General features: G+C 39.4%; 1 protein-coding gene across 3 annotated transcripts in view; it reads left to right on the top strand.

Annotated features, from left to right (window-relative positions):
• The first annotated feature begins 3,370 nt into the window (after positions 1-3,370).
• The window catches only part of nwd1 (NACHT and WD repeat domain containing 1), a 42,707-nt gene continuing 25,192 nt past the window's right edge, over positions 3,371-20,885 (top strand). For all 3 annotated transcript variants that reach the window (XM_079672982.1, XM_079672981.1, XM_079672980.1), the window contains exons 1-3: positions 3,371-5,643; positions 5,909-5,994; positions 6,096-6,212. In XM_079672982.1, coding sequence (XP_079529108.1) covers positions 5,286-5,643; positions 5,909-5,994; positions 6,096-6,212 — 561 coding nt within the window. In that variant the 5' untranslated portion in view covers positions 3,371-5,285. The remainder of the gene's footprint in view (positions 5,644-5,908; positions 5,995-6,095; positions 6,213-20,885) is intronic.

Below are 20,885 nucleotides of genomic sequence, written 5' to 3'. Positions count from 1 at the left end.
ACCATCCTTTCAGGCAAATAATTCTTAAAATCTTCCAAGAGAAGCGACTGACGAAGAGACTCAAAATTATCCTTCACTTCATTAGCTGCACACCATTTATCAAAGAGAATGCCCTTTTCTCGCGCAAACTCAAATGTCTGCGTAGCAGACTTTTTATGGTGTCTGAACTTTTGTCTGTAGGCCTCCGGCACAAGCTCATAAGCACGCAAGATCAACTCTTTAAGCAATTCGTACGGCAAGCTTTCTTCCAAAGAAAGTGAAGATACCACTTCCTGAGCCTTACCTACTAATTTGCACTGAAGTAGGATTGGCCACAGGTCTTTATGCTAGACTAGTGCGGTAGCAATTCTCTCAAAAGCACAAAAATATGAGTCAAACTCTGACTCTCTAAAAGTTGGCACCAAAGCAATATTTTTACTAACAACACTTTCTTTTGAGAGACTGTATGCGAAGGTATTGACCTCTCAAATGTCTGCGCTGAAGAGATTCGCAGGGCATCAACTTCAAGCAGCTTTAACGTAATTTCTTTCTCAGCTTCTATCTCTAACTTGCGAATCTGCAGTTTGTAATCATAGTCCGCTCTATGCACCATTTCCTTCTCCTGGAAATCCAGCTGAAAACGGGCAAGACGAACCTTCAGTTTGGCATTACTACTTGCACCAAAGCTACCCCGAGAGAAAGCCTCAAACCTAGGAAGCGTTGCAGGAGGAGCCTCAGGATTAACCTTGTCAATTCTAGGTGTAGCTAATACAGCCCGACTCTTCTGTTCTATAAAGGAAGCACCAACAACACGTTCCCCATCATCATCATCATCATCAATAGACACATCAGCCCTAGGCTGAGTTGACATGCCTGGGAATACAAGAATCTTTAACCTCTTGAGCCCGAGGGTCCCCCCAGTGGACCCCTCCAACCGTTTTTTTACGAGACTATGTCTCAGGGCTTCTTAACAATTATGAAACTATTAATGTTCCATACCCTTTTAACGGGAAGAAACTCCGCTAACTGACAATATGAACCATTTTTAGATAAAAGAAACACAAGAATAATACCAAGCCTTTGAATTAGCATGGAGCGAAAAAATGCTAACTAATTCTAACGGACTTTTGCACAGCACTCACGGTAGAAATGCCCTTATTACTTATCGTCACTGCACAAACAAGATATCCGATTGAAGCTGAAGCTCCACAGATTCCACACATGTAATGTCATCACTGTACGATCCCAAATTCACGGAGCTATCAGCCAGAAAAGAGAAAATAAACAACATCCGGTTTCAAAAATATTACAATAATTACTTCTTACCTTTTTTGATTTGTGATCAAAATTTTTGTTCAACAGAGTAAAAACGCCGCTCAAGGTCAATCCAATGTCTTTGTGTCACGTAGACATTTTTACTGATAATCCATCAACATATTTGTGTCAATATAGGGGAGAGTGGGGTAGATTGAGCCATTTTTTAGTTATGCTGTCTTCTAAGCAAGGAGGAATGAAACATAGTAAAAATGAGAACACACCTATAATTCAGGATGTCTCATATCAATGGCAATGATAATAATTAATATTTGATCAAGGGCAGTGAAAATATTACTTTTTGTGGCTCAACTTGCCCCAGTGTAGGGGTAAGTTGATCCAGGTCAGGGGGTAAATTGAACCACTGTTCAAACCTGGGCATACCTGTTCAAACCTGGGCATACCTACAACAAATCTTACAGGTAACTATAAACAATAAATAACAAACCAAATACAAGCTTAGTTTTTCAAATATACATTTCGATTGAATTGATTGTTTTTTTTTTAACATGTTAAAAGGAAAAGTAGTCATACAAATGGTGATATAATTTCCTATATCTTACCAATCAAGCACAGGGTCAATTCAACTTTAAATGTAGCCTACAATGAGCTGTTATTATCAACTTGGCCTACTTTCATTCACTTCTCCATTGAAAAACTGGCTCAACTTACCCCAAGGCCCATGGTTCACTTTACCCCATAGCCACCATTTTAGAAAAAATTGCCTAGCATTAAAATCCAGTCATCTTTAGCTTAATGATACACATGGTTTAATACGCTGCCAACACATCAACATATGTGTTATATGGATACTTTTTTTTTGACATGACAGCCGATATAGCTGACATCTAGAAAATGTACTTTGACATGCAAAAAATGTTTTTAAAAAAAATGTTTACTTACCAATCAGCCAATGAGTATCTCTCTTTCACAGGCAATGAGAAATGGGTGGAGCTTGCATAATTTCTGGTCACTTGATTACAACTATAAGGCGTTGCCTGGTTACAGGGGGTGGTTCAACTTACCCCCTTCTCCCCTACAGGGTATAAAGTTTTGCCGTCCAGGCTTGTACTTTTAGATATGCTTAGTTTGCTTTTCTATCACTCCGCAATGGTAATGTTTACGTGGATTTGGACTGCCCATCGATTCTATTGGATGTAATGGTTAAGAAAAAGGTGTAAATCACCCAAATCGACCAATGGGTTCCAGAGATATGGTCCTGCGTAAAGTATAAAGAATGCCAGCCAGCGTAAGCACATTACGGAGCAGACGCTACGCAGTGTTTACTACGTAAGGAAGCAGGAATTGCAGGACCCAGAGCGCACGGAGCACAGAGCGGACAGCAGATAACAGAGTATGTTTTTTCTTTTTAAACAGTTGTATTTGGATGGAATGAATACCTATAGTGATAATTCAAAGTAATAACATGATCTTTACAGTGAAAAAGGTCAAATGGAACTGATGGTTCCCAAATTACCCAGAGCACCTGGACTTTCTTTTTCTAAACCTCTAAAAAGGTCAAATTTAACTTGTTTTGCTTCAATCTTGATACAGGGTACTTATATGTTATAGTTTGGATTCCTAAAGCTTTTAGTCTACTAACCCATCATTCAAGGGTGGTTTTCACAATAAGTAATGTTTTTTTTTTTTTAGGCAGACATTAGAATTTACAAGTTTTTACTATGTTCCATCTGAATTTACTTTAAAATAAAAACATCTATATTGATTTTGACACTTCTACGTCCAACTCACAGATGTAACCTTGCTTTGAGAGAAAAGGATTATTAATTTACCCCTTTTAGAACTGAAGATATAGTGAAAAGACCTGTAGAAACCTGAAAAACAGGCTCAGGGCTTAAGAGGTTAACTCCTCTAGTTTTTGCAGGATTTCATCTCTTAGCTCTTTTTTTACTTTATACTTGTCTACTGAAATGTTATAGTGAGCTGCTATACATAACATGTCATTTTTGCGACAGGAATACAACTAACCATTTGTGTTACGTCCCCACTAAGGTCTAGGGGACCTGGAGACAATAACACACAACAACCAATAAAAATGAGGGAGCCAGCGTAAAGTTTGAAAAAAGGTTTATTCCTTGTAAACCTAACTGAACAGAAATTAAACAGAAATACTCTTTGTGTGAGAAGGAGGAGGAGTCAAAGGAGATTGTTCCAAACAAAAGAAACAAGCATAACAAAACCAGGCCTATCTCTACATCTATCCTTTGAAACCAAAACTCAAACAAAAACCCTCGCTAACTAAACTACTCAGAACTGGACAAAACAGAATACAGGGGTGGCAACAATCCGCTAACTTAATGTGTCTTAACATTAGTTACCTATATGTGATGAGAAATGTACAGGGTACCCCAGACTTACCTAACTCCTCCACCTCTCAACACACACACATTTACAAAGGTTAGAACAAACAAAGTAGAATGACTTTCTTAACAAGGCAGTCAATTGCAGGCTCCTCAATCAGCAACAGGTCCAGGGTGAGAGAGAGTGAGAAGACTTCCTGGGTGCCTCCTTTATGGTCGGCCCTGGCTGCTGATAGGCCAGCTGAGGGTGAGAGGATCCAATCAGCCATCAGACTCAGGTGCACAGGCAGATACCGATCAGCTGCTGATTAGCTGTGCAGAAGACAGGGAGAAGAGAGAAACACAGGAGGGAAGGAAAACCACACAAGTACAGCCTGCCTGGCACGTAACATACATGTTATGTTATAAAGCCGTGGAGGGCGGTAGTTTATAAACCAAAGAGTAACCGCCCTTACGGGACGCTCTAATAAGTAAAGCGAACGCACCCGCAAGGACACCAGGCCTCCTATTGGTTGAGGGATTTTGACAGGGTTGTTACACAAAAGATCTCACAGAAGAAATCTGAGAGCAGACATTTCACGAGCGCACAGAAACAGCCTGAGTGCGAGGAGAAGGTTTTAAGCTGGAACACAGGAAATCTGTAAGCAGCAATATATCTGAGTGCAAGCGTACAGTTTGAGCAGAAGCAGAGCAAATCTAAGCGCAAGCAGGCACTATTTGAGTGTGAGGACAGGGTTTGAGGGAAAGAAATCAATAAAGTATGCCGTCAAATTTAAATACCACGCTCTTGAATAAAGATAGGGAATAACACCCATAGCTACAGAACTACATAACACACAAGGGGATGGGTAATAACCGGAAAAGCATGACATGGGACCTTTAAATCTCCTAACAATGTTGTAAATTTTAGACATAGGTTTATTACATTTACAGCCCTTAATAACATTCATTTTCTGGGCTCAGTGTCTTGGCTGTTTTCGTTGTGATCGCTAAATTCACCTTGTTTATAATATTATCACTGTTCCAAACAAACTAGGGCTTTTGTTTTGAAATCACTTCCGTGAGCTTCGCCCCGCCCCTCGCTCCAATGACCATTAGACCATTTAGTAAGGTGAAAAGCAAAAACGCCTCTCAGACGCTCTTCCGTTACATTTTTTAATAAAGAAAAACAAATGGACCGTAGATACACGGATTGAAGACCCATCCATGACCCATTTTCAGAGTCCTGGCTGAGGGAAGGAGGCTATCGGCCAAGATTGTAGGGTACATGGCCCCTCTCCTCGATGCAGAGAAACACCCCCAAAGCATAACGTTTCCACCTCCATGCCTGACGGTGGGGATGGTGTTCTGGGGTGGGGATGGTGTTCTGGGGTTGCAGGTCTACAGTCTGGTCCCTGAGGTCCTTAGGCAGCTCTTTAGTCTTGCCCATGGTGGAGAGGTTGGAATCTGATTGGTTGATTCTGTGGACAGGTGTCTTTTATACATATTAGGAGTACTTTCTTAAAGGAAGAGGACTTATGTAACCGGTCTGTGGGAGCCCAGAATTGTTATTGGTTGCAAGGGGATCAAATTCTTATTTCACACTTATTTTTTAAATCTTTTATATAATGTATTTCTCTGGATTTTCTTTGATATTCTGTCTCTTATTAGTCAAATAAACTTACCATTAAAATGATAGAATGTTCATTTCTTTGTAAGTGGGTAAACTTACAAAATCGTCAAGGGATCTTATTTCCTCCAATGTATAGCACAGCCAATGGGAACTGTAGACTGCTGTACAAGCAGCAGTCAGGAGGGAGAAGTGGTTGTCATGGAGGAACTTTGAGGGATACAAACAGACTACAAATCAGCTATAAGGGAGGTAAGGCACCCGGAGCAGTGTGGAGAAGAAGACAGACGATGGCAGAAAGTCTAGGAGCAGCAGGACTCGTCAGCCTGCAGGACGCCCTGAGAGGACGCTCAGACGGAGCTCAGAGGAACAGAAGCAACTCCAACATGGTCCGAGTGTTCATCAGCTCCACATTCACAGGTCAGAGTTCATTAACTCATGTTTATGCTCCCTACATTACAATTAACTTTTACTAGTGCAATATAGGAATCCTTTGTTAAAGGCAAAACATGTCAAAATACAAGTCTGGATGTATTATTCATGTTGCCTCAGAGATGTCACGGCTACACGACTCTTTTTTTGTTCCTTAGAAAACCATGTCATGATTAATTATTTTTCAATGAATCATATCGGATCGAATATTCTTTCAAAATCACCGGACTTAACAATACATTTCTCCGGTCAGATATGAGCATCGAGAGGAAAGCCCTGCTGGAGAAAGCTTACCCAGAAGTCCTTGCTTTCTGTCGCAGTCTTGGACTAGTGTTTGAGGTCCGTTTCCAGAAATCCAGTAACTGATAATATGATATATATAATGTATGTAGTTTCAGTAAATACCTGCTCCTTTTTCACCGAGGTCACTTCCTGTTCAGGTAGTGGATCTGCGTTGGGGAATTCGAAGCGTTCCGTCCGGAGACCACGAGGCCTGCGAGATCTCCCTGCAGGAGATCCAGACCTCCAAGAGGGTCTCAGCAGGTCCAGCTTTCATCGTGAGAGTCTCATCCTACTCAAATTATCATTCAGATTTTTACCGTCTTGTTTTGATAATATCAAAGATGGCTTATTTTAACTTGAGTTTAAAGTAGTCACAAATTCTTTAGGACGTATTTTGACTGATTAGTTTCTGTCTGCATCAGCATGTACTGTCTCTTACCTCCCTAAACTCACACAATCATGAAATCTATATTTTCTCATGCAGTTTTCCATTCCTGGAAAAATACAAAATAGAACAAAATATTTGTTATATTGTTTGTAGATTGCAATTCTTTTTTAATATTCATTTCTAATTACATTTCTATTTTGTTGTTTTCCATTGGAGCGATATGATGCCCTTTATTTAGGGCTGCTAATACTATTTGATGAAATGATAATGATAAATATGCTAGTTGTTCCAATTGTTTGGTAACATGTGAAAACATTGTGGCAAAAAGAAGGCCCAATGTGACTTCTTCAAATGTTGTTCCAGTCAAGAGTCTGAAAATCCGAAATATTATGTCTACTGTGCTATACAGTACTGTAAAACAAAGATAAACAGCAATTGGCGAAAAAAACAAAAAAGTTTAAAAAAAAGAAAGAAATGATTTTATGGATTAGGAAATGTTTTTCCGAAATATGTTTTATTTTTTGTCCGATGTCCTCTGTTACAAAAAGTGTGGGTGAAATAACTAAGAATATTTATAAGATGGCCTGAGTCGCAGAAACATATATTTTTAAGTGCTTTTATTTACAAAAAAAGGGTGAAAAAGTGAAATTACACGGACGTCCAGTCCAAAAATAGAAATGTAAAAATAAAAATATATACAGTGTTCATAACATTTTTCACAGATACCTCTCTGCTCTACAGCCAACGTCAGATTCCCCCAAAACATCAGTGGCCACTGGTCAGAGGCTTATGATAAGCCCCTCCCCATAGGCCAACCAACTATTTATTTACTATTTAATTAATGGAACTCTAAATAACAAATGTATTCAAAAGTATCTTAAAATAAATAAACACAATACAGTAAAGAAGTCATATGCTACTATTTTAAACAATTAAAGCCCTAAACAATTCTAAGAAATGATGGTCACCCATGCCCATGCAGAACATGGTATGGTCCAGTTGGCAACACCTGTTTTAAAGGTCTAACTCATGAACTGTGATCGAGAGGGACAACAGGTTACTTTGGCACATAGGAAAATGAAAATAAAGCGGCCGGCCCATAGGGGCGCCGCCCCCCCCCCCCCCTAATAAACAAGGTAAATATTATATAATTGGTATCAGTAAAATGTATAATCTACAATAGAATCTCGTTTAAAATCTCGTTTAAAATTGTGTTACGATGTCTACATAAATCACATGTTTCCTGCCTGGCCTTGCCCGTGTATCATTACCCTCTCTCGTCTGGGCCTTTATATATACAGTCTATGGTCTGGGCGCTATGCACAGCGCCAGACGAGAGTGCAGCAAGTGCAGCAGAAGCCAACTGTTGCTATCTTTAAACTATGCCGCCGAAACATAATTTCAGCCAATCAGCGTTGTCAAATCTGATGGTCACAGGCAGGGCGCCTACGTCAGCGCCCGGTGCAGTCTGTGAGTTGTTTGGACTCGTATCCAAGGAGACAAAACAGGAAGCTGTCATTAGCAGCTAATATGAAAACTCAGTTTTTGACATAAAAATTGAATTATGGATTATCAATAATTTGTCAAATTGGATTAACCTATGGATTAACCTTCAGCCCCGTTTTTCTCGTTTTTGATCAGAGTAACAGCAAAAGGTGAGCATATCTCCGTGTTTTGCTACTTAAAGCTACGTCGTGTGATGTCTGTATTTGCTACAACGCTGAAGTTGCCTTCCGATTCAGAGCATCCAATTTGGCAGTTAAGGGAAATTTAATTTACAGCGCTGAGCAAACAATCCTCCGTGTTGGAACCTCTTAACTCGCTGCATAGCCGATTTGTTTGGACTAGATTATCCCAGAGAGTCTAAACATTCTTTATAACACAGTTTCAGATTTGTGAAACCTTAATTCTATTTGTGAAAATACAAAAAATGGAGATTTCAGTGCTTTTTTCGCATCTTGACCACATTACACCAGGGGCCGTATTCACAAAGCATTTTATCTTACCGCTAGGAGTGCTCCTAACTCGCGCTAAAACATTTTACGTAGGAGTTTTTTCTTAAAAGTTATTCACAAAGCCGCTGAGACCTACTCATACTAAGGATAAATCACTAAGAGTGACGCGCCGTTGCTATGGATTACGTCGATTCTCGTGCATGAGTTTAGAAGCGGTCAGTACGGTGATTGGTTCTTCAGAGCAGGCGGTCTCGGTGAAACTCATCCGCAACATCCCACAAACGAGCCCACTAAATCACCGAAAAACAAGGAAATAGCCTAGGCTAGAAATGTATTCCTATCAAATAGTTATGGACAGTGGCAAGTGCAGTTAGCAGAATACACACATGATGACAAGTTTGTGCAGACCACGATAATGGCGTTGTATATGCACGTTAAAGAGAGAGAGCAAACAATAAAAATACGTAAATTGCATTAAATCAAGGAGGCAATTAAAAGCACCCTGCAAACTATTATCCAATGAGCATATTTCCAGCACTTAAACACTTTCAATAACAACCCATACCGCCGTTCAAGTCCCCCTATCATGATGAATGAAAACAATCTGCGTGTTGATGGAATGTACTTTCTTTCTATTGACGAACACGTCCTCATCTTTTGATGGCGCAATTATTTTTATGTGCGTCCCGTCAATAGCACCAACCACACCGGGCATACCTGCAATTGCCATGAAGTTGGCTTTGATCCTGTGTAGTTGTTGATTGTCCAAAGGAAACCGGATAAACTGTTGGATGATATGTGGTCTAGAGAGCGCGTTGATGGTTTGGTTTATGGAACGGCTGACTGATGGTTGCGATATTCCTAAATCGTCGGCATTGCAAAGTTGCATTTTCCCTGTTGCTAAATATCGTAGTGTTGCCAAACATTTTATTTCCGGACTTATCGGGTTATTCCTGTTAGTCGGGGATGTTATTGCACCCCGCACTAATTCCACAACAAGTTTGATACCCTCACGATTTAGCCTATATCTCTTGATCAATTCACAGCCTTCCATTGTCTCCAAAACATTTCGTCTCGCAGCCATTTTCAGATTCTTTGTGAATAGGTCTTAGGCCTACTGAGTTAGGATTCCTCTCGAGGACTTTTAAGCTCTCCTAAACTTAGGTGCTACTTTTAGGCCTAAAATACTTTGTGAATTGCTCTTAGCGAATAAAATTAGGAGTCCTAAATTTAAGACTGACACGCCCATTATGTTTAGGAGTTTCTCCTAAATTCGCCAGTTAGGAGCTACTTTTAGCCCTAAGATCCTTTGTGAATACGGCCCCTGGTCCTGATCTAAAACCACTATACCTAGGCTAGACTCATCAAATCTGGACTGGATTATCCCAGAGAGAATAAACATTCTTTATAACACAGTTTGAGATTTGTGAAACCTTAATTCTATTTGTGAAAATACAAAAAAGGGAGATTTCAGTGCTTTTTTCGCATCATGACCACATTGGACCAGGTCCTAATCTAAAACCCTAAAAATCTAAAAGTGTTTGGTTTTTGTGACCAGTTACTCATTAAGGCCAGTGTTTCCCTTTATCATGCTATACTCTGCTATGATAAGTGCAACTACTGAAGTGGAATGGAGTCTTTCAGAGCCTGTCACAGTTCCAGATCATACCAGTGTAAAGCTATATGTACATTAGTAATCATTTTCTATGTCAAAAAAAGTATAAACAGCATCAATATCAAAATTTGCTAAACATGCTCATGTCTTTATAATATTTGTGTTGCAAAGGTCATGCCACAGTCTGACAAGCATAGCTTGTTTAAGAATTCAAAATGCAGCCCCCACTTCAATCCATAAAGCATTCCAAATATATATCATGTGCAGTGCTCATTAGTAGCCGCCATCCCATGCAGTTTAAATATACTGGGACCCCAGCAAGGCAGCGTTACACTGGTGAGTACATGTGAAAGGATTTCAGGAGCCTTTTGCTTCATTTACATTATTTTAGTGGTTTGAGTTAGAGTACTTTTTAGAAATTCTAACAATGTATTTTTGAAAATGTATGAAACAAAAAAAAATCTCCATACCTAACTCTCTACGAATAAATAAAATATGTTTTTTAAGATAGACTATATACATGTTCTGAACCCACTGTGGCCTCAGGAAGCTTCCGACACAACATTCAATAGCTTTAGCCAAAGAGTTGCTGGGTCAGGTGAGGCTGCAGCAGCTCTGTGCCCTGATGTGAGCTACATCATCTGTCTTTTGGATTAGGCTTATGTTGTGTTCTAAGGCTCTGTGCCTGTTAGAATGTTAGCCTAGCTCCTGCTGGGTGACAGACCCTGCAGTTTATGATGGACTCTTACCGCTGATGCACTGGCAGAAAGAACACAATTGCGAGGCCTGGTCTCCTGAAAAGCAGTTGCAGCCTACAAACAAGAGCAGGGAGGAGGAGACACATGTTGGCAAAGTCTTGCATTGCAATCATAAAGCAGAACAACAAAAACAGTCAGCCAAAAGCAAAGCAGCATGAGCAGAACACTGAGAACACGCTGTGGTGTTTCTTAGCAACGCGGTGCAAATTATTTATGACTGGATCATTTATGAATTGCTGTTAAAGCATAAACAGTTCGACCGCTTTATAAGTTTTGACGATGAAATGATCCTGTGAGGATAATAAGTTAATTTGAAGCAGACTCAGTGTCAGGGTTAGGTAAAAACAGGACCCAAATGCAGTAAAAGGACTAAAAGGTCAGGTAACAAAAAGCGAGCTTTTTAAAAAGCACTGAAATCTCCCTTTTTTTAATTTTCACAAATCAGTGGCGAGCCTTGAGCTTTATACCTAGGCCCTCTGACCCCCACCCCTTCCCTCGAAATGAAGAAAAAAAAGAGTTATTACGTCACAGCGTATACTTCAGCGGAATATCAAAACAACGGCCCGGGGTGCAAAATGCATCAATGAAAGCGACCCTCTATCACACAAAACAACACCTGTGAACCCAATTTCTGTTCTTTGACATTGAAAATAATATTGCATTGTGTTTGTTACTCTCGTTGCAGTTGTATGTCTTAAGTGTAATTTGGCATACTTTTATTTTGAAGGCGAGTTCAGCTGTTGTCAGGAAGTTGTTGTTGCTATGGAAACAAGAAAAAAGTTTCACAGCGGGCGGAACTTGTCATAAAGTCCGCGATAATAAAACCCACCCATTTAGAGGGAAGATATGATTGGTCAATTGTACTGTCATTTGACATTACTCTCTCACAGAGAGGGCCAGACGAGCTTCTTTCATGAAACCCTTCGCATTCAAACAGAGACTGAACAGGCAGATTCGAAAGATTTATTTCTTTGGAAATTATATTTTAAATACAACTAAATCAAGTTTTTTTCGGTAAAACTAATGAAAAATATAACAAAATATATATAACAAAAATATATATTTAAAAAAAATAATATATATTTTTAATGTTTTTAAATATTATTTTTTAGAATATCTTAGGCCCTCAAAGAGGGCCTAGAGGGCCCTGACGGCTCGCCACTGTCACAAATAGAATTAAGGTTTCACAAATCTGAAACTGTGTTATAAAGAATCTTTAGACCCTCTGGGATAATCCAGTCCAGTTTTGATGAGTCTAGGTATAGTGGTTTTAGATCAGGACCAGGGGCCTCATTTATAAAGAGATATACGCTCAAAAAAATTGCGTACGCCAGTTTCTACGCAATGTTTGAGATTTATAAAATACTACAGATGTAGCGATTAATTTCAGACAGTTTGAAACGCGAGGGCCGTGATTGGTACGTGATCTGCCCTCGCTCAAGGGAAAACCTCCAGCTTGACTTGAGACCGCCCCCGTGATAGATAAATGTAATTATAATGAAGCCAGCTGAAATGGATCATTGATCCACCAGGGGGTGCAGTGGGGTTCCACACTGGAGCTCATGTGAAATAAAGTGAGATACAGTATGCTGGATGTACAGCGGAACTTTGTTAAGATCCATATGTCACGGATATCATACTACTGTGCTAAATAAGAGACATGTAATCATTTACAAAACATCACCATGTTGTTATTTAACAAAATAATTTTGTTATTCGAAAAAAACGAACGGGAGGAAATGCAGCTCGGCTCTCGATTTTTAATCCTAATTTAATCATCATCTTCACCACGATCATTTATGTTTATGTTCACCGAATTGACATGAAATCACTGACACATATGAATATACTGTATTCAACTTCATTAAAACGTTATTAACGTGCCTAAACTCAGTAATTCACCAAAAATATGTATATTTTAATGGAGCTTCGTCGGTCGATCAGGATCCCAAAGTGTAGCGGAGGGATCCTCATCTGGATGAAGGGTGTTATTTTCCCCATAAGGAACAAGTCGCTGCAAATTATCCCGCTTATTACATGGCCACATTCTCAACAAAGTAACGACATGACTCCCAATATTAATTGAAATGCTTTTATGGATTTAGAAAATGTTTTTATTGATTTAAAAAATAGTTGTATGCATTGATTTAAATTGACATGCATCCGCTAAGACAAATAGTCCGTTGTTACCGGTTTTTAAACAGTCTGAATGAAACGGCAGCTCTCAGCTGTGTATTTACACAACTAATGGCCCATCAACCACAGCTCTCTCCCCCCCTCCCCCCCCGTGATCTTTCTTCTCCAGCAGCTAAATAAACAGTAGGTTACTCTGAGTGACCATAGACTGTATAGCTTAGTGACGTAACAACACCATAAAAGCTGGTGGGTTGAAAGCAATACGGGAGGTAAAAATAACTAGAATAATTGTGATTCATTTATTGTGGCTTTTATGTTTTTAGGTATAAAATGTTATGTAATTCAGGCTTATAGTTCACCCTTCTCTAAAAGCCTTCAACAATGACAATATTCATTGTAATTTAATAAATCCTTCCAACACACATTGTAAAAAATAGCCTACTGTAAGTTAAGAAATCATTTCAATACATCTTCTGATGTAACAACAATAACATTATAAATAGTAACATAGCTGAACATGGTATTGCACATTTAGCTTTGAGTGTTACTGACCTGAGATGTTTTTATTACGTGAATTAAGGTGACTGAGGCTTTTTAACATACAGGGATGCAAACTCATCAGGTATGAAAAAGGTGACAATGATTCGAGCCCCCGGCTCCCCCACCCCACGGAATGACAGAGGATTTTAGCAGTCAGAACAACTAAAGCAGCAGTGTTAATAATAACAGAAACGCCAAAGAGTCACATCTAATATAAATATGTAAAAGCATTTATTTTAAATTGTGGAGCAGTCAGTTTATAATTTTGGCAGCACTGTTGAGCATTTTGAAAATGTATTTTCATGCCTCTGTGCAAGGCTTAAGTCTTTTTATCTTTATAGCCACATGGTGTAAAGTAACTAAGTTCATAAACTCAACAAGTACTATACTTGGGCACAATTTTGAGATACTTGTACTTTATTTAAGTATTTCAATGTTTTGCTACTTTGTTCTTCTACTCCACTACAGTTCAGAGGTACATGGTGTACTTTGACTCCACTACATGTATTTAATACCTTTAGTTACTTCACAGATCTGGATTAATTAAGTGAAATATAATCAAGTGTTAAATCAGACTTTAGTTCCACCTGGAGTAAATCCACAAGCTACCCTGCAGTATACACAGTCATTCAAACTAGCTGCACCTTTACCAGCTTTGAGAATACTTTCATGATCAATCATTATAAAACATATCATATCTATTATTCTGAAATGGACCAATCTGCACAATGACTACTTTTACTGTCGCTACTTTCACTATATTTTGATGATAATACTTTTCTACTTTTACTTGAGGAACATTTTGAATGCAGGACTTTTACTGTAACAGAGTATTCCTACACTCTGGGACTATTACTTTGACTCAAGTACAAGATCTGAGTACTTCTACTTTTACTCAAGTACAAGACCTGAGTACTTCTACTTTTACTCTAGTACAAGATCTGTGTGCTTCTACTTTTACTCAAGTACAAGACCTGAGTGCTTCTACTTTTACTCAAGTACAAGATTTGAGTACTTCTACTTTTACTCTAGTACAAGATCTGTGTGCTTCTACTTTTACTCAAGTACAAAATTTGAGTACTTCTACTTTTACTCTAGTACAAGATCTGTGTGCTTCTACTTTTACTCAAGTACAAGATCTGAGTACTTCTACTTTCACTCAAGTACAAGACCTGAGTACTTCTACTTTTACTCAAGTACAAGATCTGAGTACTTCTACTTTTACTCACGTACAATATATATATACTTATACCACCTCTGTTTATAGCCTATGAAAACTATTAGAAATAGAAGGCTAAAGCTAACGTTAGCAGATAGTGACAATGTATGCTAGCTAGCTAGCTCAACGATTCCTTAAATAATATTGCCACAGAAAAACTTTTCAGTTCACATCACGCTCTGCCGCTCCGACAGGGAGCTCTGCTCTGAACACCTGAACAGCCCGTTCTAACAGCTGTTCACCAGCGGTCCAGTCTGTGCCACAGTGACTCCGGACGCACAGTTAATATTAACGAACGCACCCGTAGGTAATGTAGCTGCTGAAGCTAGACCATCATGTCGGAGCAGCAGAGCCTTATTATACATCCGTGAGCAGAGCCGACAGGAAAGAAGACTCGAGCACACAGCTCGTACTTCATTATAATATATTAAAAAAGAACACCATGCGTGTCATGATGGCACATAACAGCTCACGGCCGCAGATTACTCCGGGTCCCAGCACCCCCCATACCCCAAAAATATTTGTATTGCAGATCTACATGAATCACACAAACGACTTATTTTGGATTCAAAACGGCGAATTTCGCCGAAAGGTGACAAGTTTGCATCACTGAACATAGACAGAGCACAACTGAAACATAACATCTGAAATGATGTAACAACATAATACACTTGTTTGGGATGTGAGGAGTGAGGGACACGGCTTAGAACGGGCGTGTCGCCTGGCAGGACAGGAGAGTGTGTGCACCAGTCTGCCTCGATCTATGAATTCATGTCCGTGACACTCACTGCTGCCCACAGCTGTTTTATAGAAGGAAATTCCTTCACTTCATGAAAGTGTTTTAACCACACACACCTCTACACACACATGACGGGTGTTATTTTCCCCATAAGGAACAAGTCGCTGCAAATTATCCCGCTTATTACACGGCCACATTCTCAACAAAGTAACGACATGACTCCCAATATTGATTGAAATGCTTTTATGGATTTAGAAAATGTTTTTATTGATTTAAAAAATAGTTGTATGTATTGATTTAAAAAATAGTTGTATGTATTGATTTAAATTGACATGCATCCGCTAAGAAAAATAGTCCGTTGTTACAGTTTTTTAAACAGTCTGAATGAAACGGCAGCTCTCAGCTGTGTATTTACACAACTAATGGCTCATCAACCACAGCTCTCTCCCCCCCTCCCCCCTTGATCTTTCTTCTCCAGCAGCTAAATTAACGGTAGGTTCCTCTGAGTGACAAGCTTACAGTTAGACACAACACTGTCATTGCAAGTGACCCTCAGTTAGTTGACTTTTATGTTCAACTGCTAAATTCGTTACTGATAAAAAAGGGCTTCTACATTACCTAATTACCTTAACACTAGAACCGCCAGAGGTTTTTGTATAGGCCTACCTAAACCCGTCAAATCCCGCTATTAGAATGCAATTTTTAACAACATAGGGTGCTACATAACACACTTTCAGGAAAGGTCACGGACTGGGAGACTTTAATATTTTATTGAAAAAAAGTTACATTGCACACACACAACACACATCACATAAATTGACCCGATTGGCGTTTCTAGTGTTAAATAAACTCACTAATTAATGAAACCAGTTCAATACGCATTATTCTTATTCTTATCATTCTTTATGATCGCAGAAATAGTCTTAAAATCAGATCTGTTTTTTAAATGAAATCTGACGGCAGGCAGTTAGCTCTGATCACCTATGATAAATGCGCTGCACCTAATCGCTGGCCATTCAGCCACAGACACTGTTCGAAATGGCGGGGAGCTAGGGGGAGCTTGGCTCCCCCGAAGAGGGAGGGAGCTCCCCTGAAGGCTGACTTTGAGATAAATAGGGGGAGCCCAAAACAATCGTGCATATTTGTGTCACACAGATTAGAAATGTTGAGTTTCTGTAAATAACAGTTCTTGAAATAAATAATAGTTATTGTTCATTACAGTTTCTGAATATTTGTTTTATATTTGTGAATATGTCTGGGTGTTGCCATCTGTACGTGGCGGCGCTGCATTCTTACTTACGTTGCTATGGTTATGGCGGTGATGCCGGCGCGGTATTTGCAATGTTCATATTGATATTTTTTTAACTCTGGCTGTGTAATAAAAAAATATGGCAAAACGAAAACAGCCAAGCATCACAGCTTTTGGATTCACAAGCAAAGAAGCGAAGGAGTCTAAAAATGACAACGTGAACGGAAAACAACTTTTAGTTGGCCGGCTGTAAGCGGCGTTAGGGTCGAGTTTGACAGCTCCACACCAAGGGAGAGGCCTGCTGATGCGGAGCCTGAAGAGGCTTCAACAACGGCCACATCCGCCGGCATAGTGACACCGTCTTTATTAGTAGAAGAGTGTTTGTATAGCAATTAATCGCATCCGCGCTACTGCGCCAGTCAACAGAGCGTGTGTGTGACATATTTAGTAGCAGGATATGCTCTGAAGAATAGGGCTCCCCGAAAGCAAATGGGTAATTCGAAAACTGACAGAGCTCCCTCTATAAAAATCAAACTGTAGACGGTGTGAAAGCACCTATTGTTTTAAATAATTGTCGGAATGTGACCTGTGAGCCTTCTGAATTACCGTGGGACAGCACATTCTAAACTAAAATGTTCAATCAATAAAGTAACATCTTATCTTATCTTAATAATATCTTCATAATAATAATAAATCATACAGTATGTGTCCGAAAGGGAGCAGGAGGAAGCAAACACAAAAATATACTGCATATTAAAGCAAACGATTGTAAAGGTTAAAGTATGAGCATAACAAATAAAGAAGTGTAATGTAAACATTTACATTATAATTAGGATTATTTAATATATAAAGACTATATATTATTGAATTACAAGATTAGATATACTTTAGTTGATCTAAAATATTGATGTGTTCAAATGCTCTTCAAAACACAACTGAAAGTCCATGAAACTTGTCTTTCTGTATTTGTGAATGAAGCGACATCTCCTGGTTAAAACCTGAAATTGAAAATCTGGCAACGCCCTCTTGGAAAATAGTGGGAGGGCTTAACATTCCTCTATACTGGTCTTTGGCAGGCCGTAGGCAGGAAGCTGTAAGCTGGAGTCCGAAATTCAGTGCTACATCTGTAACTTGACGGGAAAAAGTGCGGTCCTCCACGCAAACTCTAAACCATGCGTACGCACTAAGCACAAAAACGGGAGAGACGAGAAACTGCGACACCGTTGGTAGAAGGAAGAATGGAGATAAATATGTGGAAATAATACCATAAATAAAATGTTACCTCTCATTTATCCTATATGAAGAATTCATTTTCAAACATTGATTAAAGCCAATCTTAAAATGATTTAAGAAACGCCTGTTTGAGACTCCTCAGTGCACACAAAAACATAACTTGGAGAAATAAATAAATACGGATATGTTATTTAAAACCACCTCGAATATGTTGTGTTAATTTTATGAAATGTTTTCTCATAAATGATGCGGTAAGCAGGAGGACAGAATTACGTGTAAACTGACGCCGTTTTGCTTTTCTATAGGTTGTATACGAGCATGGTTTTATATACTATCACGTTTAATCATGTATTTATGCCGTTTGCTAAGACTTGATAAGTCGCTCGTAAAACACAGGAGGTATGGAAACTAAGAACACCATATGTGGTAAACTGTACAGCTAATATAACACAACACATTTGTGTAACTGGTGGATATAGAGTTGCTGCGGGGGGGTTGAGATGCACAGGCTGCAGTGGAGACGCTGCGCACAGCTGATCACCAGCTGGGACACAAACCACCAAATACGAAAACATAATTCAGATCCAGTCATCATGACTCCGCTCCGGAGGGATTCCCCGATCATTTCTTACAGTTTCTCGTCAAGGGGGTGTCTCCTGTCCCCGGTACAAACACACTGCCTGAGGAAGGCTATGTGTATTCTTTTTGTCATTAACCTTTTTCGGATAACTTATTTATTTATTTTGGTGACGATCCGACCTCCATGCTGCTACTCTGGTTCAAACGGCATCCACCAAACAATATGATTTATCCGGACCTCCCCAAAATAACCAAAATCTGACACGGTGTGAGAAGTCTTTTTTAGCTGTTCTGTCCTCATTTCCTGCAATCTTCTTCATGCAGTCAGTCAAAATGAATGAATGGGCATTTCTTGGACTATTTATAGGCAAATATGGGCGTTACGTGAGGCCCGCAAAAGCTGCACCGCATTTCGAGTCGATTGTGATTTATAAAGGGAAACCGGCGTAGGGAGTGCCGTACGCACTTTCCTCACCGGTACGCAATGTTTGGTGAATCGGAAAATGTCGGAAAATGTACGTAAGCAACCTTCCCACATGAATCCTAAGCACGGCGTTATAAATGAGGCCTCTGGTCTAATGTGGTCAAGATGCGAAAAAAGCACTGAAATCTCCCTTTTTTGTATTTTCACAAATCGAATAAGGGTTTCACAAATCTAAAACTGTGTTATAAAGAATGTTTAGACTCTCTGGGATAATCCAGTCCAAATACATCGGCTATGCAGCGAGTTAAGAGGTTCAAACACGGTGGATTGTTCGCTCAGCGCTGTAAATTAAATTTCCCTTAACTTTCCCCTTAACTGCCGAATCTGATGTTCTGAATCGGAAGCAAACTTCAGCGTTGTGTATTTGCTTCCCCTGTCACGAGTCCTGATCGCTCCGTGATGATACTTATATTTCTAGAATCTGTGGAATCTCAGCTTGTTAGCTAAGCTTGTTTGTGCATATCCGATAAGTATATCGATTGACTTATACCTAGAGTGCGTTAGCATTTTTTTGCTCAGGGCTCATTTAGACGCTTCTTGTGAGACTTGTGTTTTGTTTCGGTAAAAATGGTTCATATCATCAGTTGGCTGAGTTTCTTCCCGTTAAATGAGTAGGACACATGAATAGTTTATTACATTTTAAGAAGCCTTGAGACACAGTTTTGTGAGAAAAAAACGGGGGAAAAAAGCCCCTTAACTGGTTGAATGGGAAGTAATTTTGAGTGTTCCCAAAGCCCCGGTGTTGTGCAGTTTGTGTGGGCCTACTGTACTGTTGCACAGTTTATACTGTAGAAACTATGTCCAGGAGAAGATGTTTGGAAGTTTTGGAAGATTCATAGCTAACCTCATACCATGGAGGTATTGATCAGTCTTCTCATATTTTTAAGCCTCAATTTGTCCCCCCCCCCCCTTTAAGGGGTCTTTAATCAATTTATTTTACCGGGGGAGCATCCCCCCGGACCCCCCTAGTATTCTTTGGTCACCATTTCCACAGCCCCACCTAAAATATTTTCCACCAGCCGCCACTGAAAATAATGATTAAAAGAAAACAGTCTTGAACAAAATAATGATTTGAGTGATAATTTTCCAAATGTCCAGCAATCATTCAACTGTCAAGTAATTGCAGTGCGTGCACTCTCCAATGTTTTTGAATGCGATGTCCTGACTGTGCCTTTTACCATGTGCGTTATACAAATAGCAACAATGTCTTCGTCACATCCTCACAGCAACTGATGAGCTGAAACTGAGATTTTTTGGGATTGCTAGTTTTGTGTTGGACAATTGTTACAGACTCAATCTGTTACTAGTGAAATTAATATCTGGAAATTAAAATGTGGCATATTTTGATTCTCAATATCTACTCTTCTCTAACTCTACAATTTAAATACAGATAAACATGAAGATAGTTTTATATTTAGTGCTTTATTGATGTTTTAAGTATTGGTTGGATATATCTCTCCTCCATGGGAGCAAAGTTGTTTTGAGTATGTTGTCTCTTGTTTTTTGCCCTTTTTACGCAGCTTTGTAGACGTCACGATACACATCATTTTGTGGATTTTTGTCTCTTAAGAGTTGTGTATTAGGTAGGGGTGTAGCGGTTCACAAACATTTCGGTTCGGTACGTACCTCGGTTTTTAGGTCACGGTTCGGTACGTTTTCGGTACAGCAGCAAAAATGATCACAAAACATAAAATATCTTTTTTTTTAATTTATTATTATTAAACTGTGAATTTTCACTCAAATAAATACAAAATATAATAAAATAAACATTAAGGTGCAGCATTTCGATGAACTGAAATAATCTGATGAGATCCGCCCAGAAATGCTGAAGGCTCTGGGTGTTGAGGGACTGTCATGGTTGACACGTCTCATCAACGTTGCGTGGAAGTCGGAAACAGTACCGAAGGAGTGGCACACCGGAGTGGTGGTTCCCCTTTTCAAAAAGGGGGATCAGAGGGTGTGTGCCAATTACCGAGGCATCACACTACTCAGCCTCCCCGGGAAAGTTTACTCTAAGGTACTCGAAAGGAGGGTCAGGCCGATTGTCGAACCT

This window comes from Notothenia rossii, assembly GCF_949606895.1.
Source record: "Notothenia rossii genome assembly, chromosome: 1".
In the NCBI taxonomy this organism is placed as follows: domain Eukaryota; kingdom Metazoa; phylum Chordata; class Actinopteri; order Perciformes; family Nototheniidae; genus Notothenia; species Notothenia rossii.
Note: the sequence above shows the minus strand (reverse complement) of the source record. Positions and strands in the feature narration are given on the sequence as shown.